The sequence below is a fragment of the Micrasema longulum genome, unplaced genomic scaffold, assembly GCF_059751315.1.
Source record: "Micrasema longulum isolate JH-2025_06_02 unplaced genomic scaffold, ASM5975131v1 h1tg000277l, whole genome shotgun sequence".
In the NCBI taxonomy this organism is placed as follows: domain Eukaryota; kingdom Metazoa; phylum Arthropoda; class Insecta; order Trichoptera; family Brachycentridae; genus Micrasema; species Micrasema longulum.
The window spans coordinates 226306-236684 of record NW_028277481.1 but is presented as its reverse complement, the minus strand read 5'-3'; the positions used below and the strand labels follow the sequence as shown (position 1 = coordinate 236684).

At 30.9% G+C, this 10379-nt stretch overlaps 1 protein-coding gene across 1 annotated transcript in view; it reads left to right on the top strand.

Annotated features, from left to right (window-relative positions):
- The first annotated feature begins 5374 nt into the window (after positions 1 to 5374).
- The window catches only part of Dhc93AB (Dynein heavy chain at 93AB), a 42804-nt gene continuing 37799 nt past the window's right edge, over positions 5375 to 10379 (top strand). The window contains exons 1-4 of the mRNA XM_088224279.1: positions 5375 to 5625; positions 5745 to 5897; positions 6912 to 7123; positions 9371 to 9601. Of these exons, the coding sequence (XP_088080405.1) occupies positions 5747 to 5897; positions 6912 to 7123; positions 9371 to 9601 (594 nt within the window). The 5' untranslated portion in view covers positions 5375 to 5625; positions 5745 to 5746. The remainder of the gene's footprint in view (positions 5626 to 5744; positions 5898 to 6911; positions 7124 to 9370; positions 9602 to 10379) is intronic.

Genomic DNA, 10379 nt, shown 5'->3' with positions numbered 1-10379 from the left:
TTTTTTATTGTGCCTCAATATCCAATTCCACTCAAGTTCATTAATAAATCAACTAGTAGGCAATGGTCGGCTATCACCGAAATAATGTAAGAGTCATGAAAAGTTTAACCAATCACACCTTTAAAAAATATGCTACAAAATGGGTCACGGAAAGAGATGTTCTTGATTTATTTGGCTAAATTGCTGGGAAAATATGTATTTTTTTTTTTGCACTAAAAGTATGTTTGGGTAATTTTGTTCATAAATTTGTACTGTCTAGTTAAATTCGTTAAACCAGGCTATGCCTATGTGGGATTTTTTTTTCTTATCATTTTGTTCAATTATTTTTCACACGTACTGTAACCCTATGTAATTTTTAATAAATATTTCTAAAAAATTATACGAATTCTCATGGCTCATTTTTTAAAATTAATTTGGAGATGAGTATTATAGTTATAATAATAAATGAAAAATATTTTCTGGTTGCTTATTTTTAAAAATAAATTTTGAATTAAATATTTATACAAATTTTATATAATATAATAATTATTATATACTCTAAAAATTCAAATAAACGCGTTCGTGGGCAGTAGTAAAAAGGGTCAAAACATATCGCTTTTTTTTACTAATAGTGTTATAATCACCATGTCTCTAGCGTAACGGGATTAAATTATGGCCCCTAATCGGCAAATGAATATAAAACTGGAAAATAATGGAAGAAATTATACAAAAAATTGACATTTTGCTGTATTTAATACATGTAAAATAATTCAGGAAAGATCAGTACTAAAATAAATTTAATTTAAACCTGAATTGAATTAATTAATATAAGAAGAAAATAAACACTAAAATCTGTTGAATAATATTTTTTCCAAAGATTATTATTAAACAAGTTTTTTGATCAATTAAATATTATGTCGTTCCTTGGTACGGTAGTGTCTGGGACTTGTCATAGTCCGAGGTTAGAAGATATCCGCTTTATAATAAATACTTTTGCCCGCAACTTTGTTCGCGTGGTATTAGAGAGAAATTATTTGTTTATTTGTTTGTTTGTTTATTCACACTCTTTATCAAAATACAATTCCATATTCACTTTGCCCAGCTAACAAGGGTACATACCCCGTTCCAAGCTAGGCAATTACATTTTAATATATTATAATACTTAACAAATTAATATAGAGCACAGACAAACAAAATATAAACTTATTCGGATACACATTTTGATTCATATACATACAGACATACACATATATACACACATGTATATATAAATATACACATATATACACAAATGAATTTTGTCATTTAGTAATTAGAATTTTCCCGATGGAATGAGATGTTTTTTCGTGATAAAAAGTAGCCTGTACTGATTGCTGGTCCTTTTTTCTCAAAAAGGTTTTCCCTCCCTGTTAAAACAAATTGGATAAAAATCAACAATGTTGAACTTCACAATAGCTTCCGATTAAACCAATTATATAATGTTTTGATTGATTTCCGGTTTACGGGAAGCCAACTCACCAATCAGCTGAACTCGCCGACAAGAACTTGTGACGTCACGTACGGAGTAATTTGAAAATTACAAAATTAAAAAAAATCATTGCGCCTATAATACGATACCTACCTAAAATGTTTTTTCAAATTGTATTTTGCCTTAGTTTGAAAGTCTATTAACAAATAATAAAAAACCACTGATTTTCTTCATTGCAGAACCATACTGAGGTGTACGGATACAAAAAATTACTTGTAGGACCTTTATTTCGCTAATCTGCTTTAGTATTTGTCAAAGTAAATGCTTTGTAGATTTTCTGAAAAACTTTTTTAAAGCGTCTTTGACGCCATTTAATTCTCAATTAGTTCGGTAGTTACTAACCTACCCCTAATCTATTTACACAATCACCCATTAAGTGAATGAGTCAACCTTTGAATTTAAATTAAGTTTCGTAACACCATAGTTAATTGAATTTGGAAGTGATTTTGATAAAAAAATATAAATTAAATTCCTTGGTTAAGTTGAACTTTTTATTTGACCAACAAGCGCTTTTGCCCTAGTAGCTATTTTCAGAACTATGGAGTTTGATCAAGTAATATTTACAAATAAACACCAATGTTATGAATTTAGAAGTATTACGTGTACAATGCACATACCTATCAAACGGTCTGTGGTCCGGTGGTCGCATTGTAGACTGTGACTCATGGAATCCGAAGTTCGAACCTTACTCTAACAAGGTTATTTTCACTGACATTTAAAAAGCAGTTTCCAGCTGGCAGATCAATAAACAATATAATATAATATCTGTATCTAAAAAAAACAATATTATTTTTGAATTTGTTGCAACAGAGAGGGAAAACATTTTTGAGAAGGGAATATGAGACAGGTCATAAGCCCTGTAAATGCCTAGACTCCCATATCCCTTCTCAAAAATATTTTCCCTCTCGGTTGCAAAAATTGTAATATGAACAACTCCCTAGGGAGTAAAATCCAGCCAGTCTGCAAGCATTTGGACATACTCAAAACATTGTTGAATAAACTACCTGGTAAAAGAAGAAGTATACAAAACTGGAAAATTGTTTTCAGGCGTTGCCTAGTAGGTGAATTGGTTCAGCCGGATGAACCTCACCCGCATGATAAAGGTTTCAGCTCTTTTACTTCACAAAAGTCAACAGATGGAAGAGTTGAGGAAATGTGGATGTTCAAACATAGGCAAAATGGTGAATGTTACACAGTGTGTAAAGTGGCCACTTAAACCAGCCAATGACAGGTCATAAGCCCTGTAAATGCCTAGACTCCCATATTCCCTTCTCAAAAATGTTTTCACTCTCTGTTGCAACAAATTTAAATAAGAACAACTCCATAGGGAGAAAATCCAGCCTGTCTGCAAGCATTTGGACATACTCAAAACATTGTTCAATATTATTTTCTCTTTCTGTATGTAGATGTAAGGAAAGTTTTAAGCCACGCGTAAAGTGTGTCTATTTATTAAATTATGTTCGTCCCGTGGTAGTGTCGTGGACTAATAAATCAAATATGCAAGGTTCAAATCCCACTCTACCTCAACTCGATTGCTATTTTTTCGACTACAAGTAACTAATGTCTTTTATGGAAAGTAATGAAGGTGTGGAAGGCAATAAAAACGTTTGGGAGGTAATGAAAATGTATGAAATGCAATGAAAGTCATGAAGATTTTTAGATGAAATCTAATATGTAAATTGTAGTTTTGTAGTACCCAAGAGAAAATTAAATTAACAGGAATGAACATTATTATTTTAATCAAAACATACCATCCATATTATTACTGGTAGCAGTGAAATTTTAAACTCTCAATTATTATTAATACTTAGTACCTACCTACTTCTAAAAAGAAACAAAAAATGTCTGAAACTGTGTACCTTGTCAGTAGCCTAAAATACCCCGCGCAATATCTCACTCACTTACACTCACACAAACACACTAGTATGTATTGTACGTGTATTTAATGTATTTCTGTGGAAATCTGTCATTGGTTTTCTTCTCTGTATATTTTATTTGTTGTATTTTTGTTACATATATAAATTGAACTTATTAGATATATGGGTTGTAAATTGTTTTAGATCAAGACTCATTTACTTATATTTTTTTTATTTTTTTATTTTTTTTTTATTTATTGGGGATATCAACAGTAATTTATAATTATTCAAGTATTTTTGTTACAAATATTACTGTTGATATCCCCAATAAATAAAAAAAATAAAAAAATATAAGTAAATGACTCTTGATCTAAAACAATTTACAACCCATATATCTAATAAGTTCAATTCAATTTAACATCTAACTATATAATAATCATTTTAATTATGTCTAGGCATTAAAACATTTAACAGCGGGTGATCAAGTTATTAGAGTATTTAAAATTGTCGGTGAATATTTTTTAATGTTAGCATTTGTGTTTTTTCTGGATAGATAAAAATTAGAATTATGGATACAAAAATAATATTCAATGATACATTTTATAATGAGCGATGCGTAATGCATTATAACAAGATACATTACAATTCTAGGTTTTATTTTAGTCACTCGAAAAATGGTCTTTATCCTGTAGAGCAATAATTTACTTTTTTACATATTTATATCATCAGGTGATTTGGCTCCAAAGACCATCGATCAGCTCGCTGCTCTCGTGGATGAGATATTCGTCCCATTGCTCTCAAACCCTTTAAATCATGCTTCGTGGCCAGCTGTGGTGGCACAAGACATCAAGAAACATGTCCACAGTCTCAAAAGCACTGTTTACCAGGTTAGTAAATATTAAACTTGAAGTTCCCCCTATTAAATCTTACTGTCTGTGTTATCATTTTTATTATTATTTCCCCACCGCGCTCAGTGCCAGTAATGTATTCAAATACCAAGTTCAGTTTATCTCGATTATGTGGTAAGGTGATCAGTCTTACGCTTCAGGTGAGAGTTCATGGATAGAGACAGAGTAATAAAAATTTCATATTGACCCTGCCAGGTTTAAGCTCTAAGTTTCAGTAGTATCTAAATGTTGAGTAAAAATGCTTTTTGAAATTGAAAATTGCCGTTTAGAATAAGCGGTTTTCATCATTTTTTAAAGTATTTCCAAGTAATTTAAAACAAGGCTGGATTCCACCCCTTAAAAAGTTATAAGGAATGCATTTATGGAAACGGAGAGAGAAAATATTTTTGAGAAGGGATATCAAAGTCTAGGCATTTATTTACTTTATTTCAGATACAAAAAATACATACGATTTGGCGAGCTTATTCCTAAAACCAATAGTCTTTAGCCAGTCAAATTTACCACCAGTCACATGAATATCATTTACATCAATAATGGTTACAAGCTCTCTTACTTCATAGAAGTCGCCAGACGAAGAAGGAGTTGAGGAAATATGAATGTTAATGAATGTGTAAAATCATTGCCTAAACTCCGATATTCCCATTTAAAACATAAACACACTTATCTTTCTACCTTTCTTTCGTTCAGGTCAAAGGTCAAGTCAACGGTCAAACAGTTCTACCAATGCCAGTGGGGGTAGAGCGAGTCAACGAAATGGAAAAAGCTATTCTTAGGGGAGAAGAAGTGGATTTGTATCTAAAAAGCGCAATCGAGGGTGTCATCATCAAATGGGCTACGCAGATTAACGATGTCATGCAAGAAGATTCAGGAGACGCGTTTAATAATGGTGCTAATCCGACTCCAGTTGTAGGTAAGTTTAATAAAATACCAATTTTTTACCTGCTTACGTAGCCGTAAGGTTCCAAAATATGTTTTTTATATTTTATTCTATTTGTGAAAGTAGATACTCATTTTAACTAAAAACGTTTTGAACCAGCACCGATCGGTGTTGTTCGAACGCAATATCTCGCAAAAGTGTTATTTAAGTTGGCAGCAGTTGATAGAGACAGAGTTGGCAACGTAGTAAACTAAAACCTGTCAAAACTTAATTTCAAATATTTCAAAGAAAAAGTTTCTCTATCATAAAATTAATATTGCAGTTAATCATACTTGGATATACAAAACCAAACTCTTAAATGTGTCGATTTTTTTCATACCATCGTGGCCATAAAATTCTATGGTCGTTCCATATGTTATTTATTTCCATAAATATTGTACATTAAATAAACATGACAAATCAATTTGTTGAATCCCGGTGAGTAATTATTTTATTATACTATGAATTGTGTTTCTAACCATTTTTGGGGTACAACATTACGAAATATTATGATAATAACGATTGTCTAATATAACTAATCTTTGTTCTTGTCCTAGAAATGGAGTTCTGGAAATCTCGTCTGACCAATTTGAATTACATATACGATCAACTAAGAAGTGAAAGAGTTAGATGTATGGCAGTTATATTGGAAGTAACAGACTCTGCTTATTTTCCCTGCTTTAGAAACCTCTTCAGAAACATAGTCGCAGGTACTTTACACTAAATTAAAAATAATAATCTATCTACTATTACTTTTAATTTTATTTTCTAAATTTCTTTTTTTACATCCACTGTTATTAAATTGTTACCATTTCCAAGGTCTGTAAGTAAATACAGAGTTATATGGCGTTCTATTCTCTTTGCCTACCCCTACATAAAAACGGCATGGTGGTTTGTTTATTTTTTATGTAAATTAGGTATTATGAAATCTCCACAATAAATTTATTAGGTACTTAGAGATTGATTTTGTAGGAAGAATAATTTAAAATATTATCACTGTTATATAAATCGAATTAAGAAGTTCAGTGGTTTTATTATTATTTCTTATTTGTTAATGTATTATTAAACTAAGTCAAAATTTAAAAAATAATTTTTTCATGTATCCTATTATAATTATCGTATCGTATTGTAATTTTGAAATTACTTCGTCCGTGACGTCATGAGTTGTAGTAAGTGAGTTGTGCTGACATTTAAAAGTATAACCCCGTAGCTGTCAAAATATGCTAAATGTTGAAAAAAATGGCTACCAGGAAACCGGAAATCTATCACAACACATAACAACACTATAATTGATTGGTTATCATTTTTTAAAAACTTTGCTGTACAATAACTATAATTTTTGCCGTGCGTAAGAAAACATTTTTTCAATCCGATTTCCCGTAGCACTGAATTTCCATTGTGATATGATGTAATTGCATATAAATGTTTTAAAAATGCAAATCAACTTTTGTTTGTACATTGCTGCTTATTAATTTCATCCAACCAACCAAAATAACAAAATTAGAATCGGGTTGTGGTCCTGTGGCTAGTATCACGGATTTACGGATCAAAAGTCTGAGGTTCGCACCCCTCTCTACCACAATTTGTTTGCCATTTTCTAATGATGAGTTATTTACAACTTGTTCAAAATGGCTTTCAAAATTTAAATATTTGTGTAAATCATAAGAACACTAAAAAAGGAACAATAATTTTGAAAGTGTTTTTTAAATCGTATATATTTTCAGCTCTTACTGAGGCAAGAGACATTAATATACATCTCAAGGGTTTGGCAAAACACTTCCAGAATCTAGAAGATGTAGATTTCTCTGAACTGATTCCCGTCTTCAGGCCGATGTTCCATATCCTCTGTCTTGTGTGGACTGAATCCAAATATTACTGCCAATCCTCCAAGTTGATGGTAGTGCTGAGAGAACTTTGTAATATCCTCATTTATCAGGTAATCCATCATTAGATGAATAAAAACTGAACAATAAATAGTTTATAATGTAATATACTTACCTATTATTATTAGTGTCTGACATAGAGTTGGTCACTTATCAATTATGTAGGTTCAAAGGTAAAACATTTAAAAGTTACTGTCGAGCGAATTATTTACATAGCCTCGACAAACACAGCCCTAATGAACATATTTATAGTGGCACAGACTGTTATTTCATAATTACTAATTCTTAATAATTGATAACTAATATATTTTTTTATTTATTATATATACGGCCTAAGCCAATTACAACAGTCACATTAAGAAACATAAATACAAGAAACTGAACAAAAAGAACATAAAACCATGTAGCAAAGACAAACAAAGGCAATACAATAATGGTATACAATATATTCATAAAAACGAAAGACTTTAAGCTAAACCATGCCAATCCAACTTCATCCCACACTGTTTTAGTCGTGAAGAGATCTACGAAAAGCCGGAAGATCTATCCCAATGAATTCCAAGTCGTGTGATGAATTGACTAATCTACACATTCTGGACATTGGGGCATAAAAACAAAAGTTGCTTTTAGAAGATTTAATAAATAGCGGATTTTGACTTCTAGTGACATGGTTGGGAACATGAAAAGAAATTGATTGCAACAGAGATGGGACATCACTTACAGCATTAAGTATTTTGAAAATGCATTTAAGGTCCATCTCAGTTCTACGTCTCTCCAATGAAGACATATTAAGAGATTGCTCTATAATTACTCCTTTGTAATCCGAGCAACCATGCCACTTTTCTTAGAAAACGGTGTTGGACAGTCTCGATGTGGTCAATATGAGTCCTGTAGAATGGAGACCAAATAGGAGAAGCGTATTCTAGATGGGGTCGAACTAGTGAGCAATAAAGAGTTTTGATGGTATTAATATTTTTGAAGTCCGTCGTCATTCTATTGATAAAATCGAGAAGTTTGAGAGATTTGTTTGATATAGCCAGACATCACTATCACGAGTCAAATAGATTTCAATTGTAACATTTCTTGATAAAATCATAGAAGTGTAACCACCCACTACATCAAGTGTCCGGAGAAAGGGATCCCATGCACTCTTTTTACAATCAGCATTTAATAAAAAAAGTATCTACCAAATTAAAATGATCAGTTTTTTTTCTGACAATTTATTTCAGGAGATTCTAATATTCTTACAGTAATTAAATTAAAATACTTAAAGAGAAAAAGTGTAAACTATTCAAGAAAGGGAAAATAATATTTTAATTTACCATGTTCCTTGTAGTAAATATTATCAATGTTATTATTATATTATATTTCATACATGTTAACATGGAATACAATAAAATATATAAACTATTTGCAAGGACATTGACATAAGATAAATAATGGTAAAATATTTAATATAAAATAAATTATTAGACAGGTGTTTTAGTTGTTTGATGAAATATGTTAACTTTAATCCAAAATAATCAAAATTCTGCACGTATTTGCTATCTTGAGACTGAATTGGTACTGTAAAGACCGAGGAATGGTATTTCATTATTCTTAAGCCTGCGAGTGTGAATGCGAGAGTAGGTTTTGTAAGATTTCAGGGATATCAAGAAAAAAAGGTGCAGATGAAAAGTTAAAAGTCAAGTTATAAAAAGTTAATGTATCAGAACAGATATTTTACTGTGGTAATTTATATTTACATATTAACAAAAACAGTAATTATACAATTTTCTTTTCACTCTGTTCAACAATTTACGCACTGTCTCCTACAGCATTTTAAATTTCAGCTGACAATATTTTTCTTAAATTATGATTTATTTTTATTAAATACGAAAGGGCACTCATCTCAACGACATTGGTTGTTGAGAAAGTTGTTTTTGTTTTGTTGTAACATTTATATTTTTATTGTTGTTTTAGTTTAAAACATGTTAAAATCAAAATCTTTCTTTCTATAGACAACCACTAACATAAATAATGTAGTGATGCTATTTTCCCAGAAAGTACCAAGTGCTATTTTTACTAATTTTATTTGGTCTACCTTTCACTGTTAAGCCATAGATGTCGCTAGAGTATGGACGTTGCTAACTTCGTAAAAAGAAACTCTGATTTTCGGAAACTAGCCCTGGTTGATTCCACAATGATGATTAATGTAGAAATTAATATTGTCTTCCCAAAATGGTTGATTGACCATGCTGTTTTGTGAAGTGGAAGCAGCTTGCACTTATTATTTTTTTGTTCTTATCATTATTTTTCAGGGGAAAAGATTTTTGGATCCAACGACATTATTCCACAGTGATATAGATGAAGCTAAGCAAAGAATTCATTTAACTTTAACAATATTGAAGAAATTTCGCTCCGTATTTGACTATCACAAGGATAACCTCGCTTCGTACTTTAAAGATTGTGAACCAGTACTATGGACATTCCATCCTAATTCAGTCTTTGAAAGAATGAACAAGTTTGTGGAAAGATTGACTACTATTCAGGTATGGGTAAAGTATTGAATAATTGCACAATTTCCGGAAATAAAATAAAAGCAACTAACTATGTATGTATCGCCTTTTTTGGGTAATCCTGTGTTGATTGGATTCGTTCCGTCATTTTGGCTACTGTTGCACGCTAATGTTTTCTCTCTAAGTGCACTTCCAGACCAGAGAAATTTGACTGTTAATTTATTTATTATACTTTATGTATATTTTTTTGCATGGTAGCAAGTTCTCATATAGCTATCAAAATATGTACGTTCTAGGGAACCTGCTTTACAAGTATTTGTATGAAACATGGTAATGCAGTTCTCGATATACAATTGTGATTTATTCAAATATTTCATTTTGAAGGTCATTTTCAACGAGTTGTAAATATCTCACTATTAGAAAATGGGAATTATGTTGGCGTAGAGTGGAATTTGAACCACAGACCTTTGAGCCGTGAGTCCGAGACACTAGCCATGGGGCCACAACTCGTTTTATTAGTTAAACATTAATCTGTTTACATAATTAGCATGTTTTTGTAAGTAAAATTGATTGAAGTTTCCCTTTGTGCACAAATTGTATAGCATTGATTTTGACTTTAAATAATGTGCATGATAAGATAATAACTAGTTGTTATTGGTCTATCAAATGAAGTGGATTAAAGTGTCAATCTGTCAATTTGTTAAAAAAACTATTTTATCAATTGTATACACTGAACTTTCACTAACTAATAAAAACATTTTTTTAAATAATGTGTTTAAATAATTTTCTTTGGTACTCTACGGTTTATTGA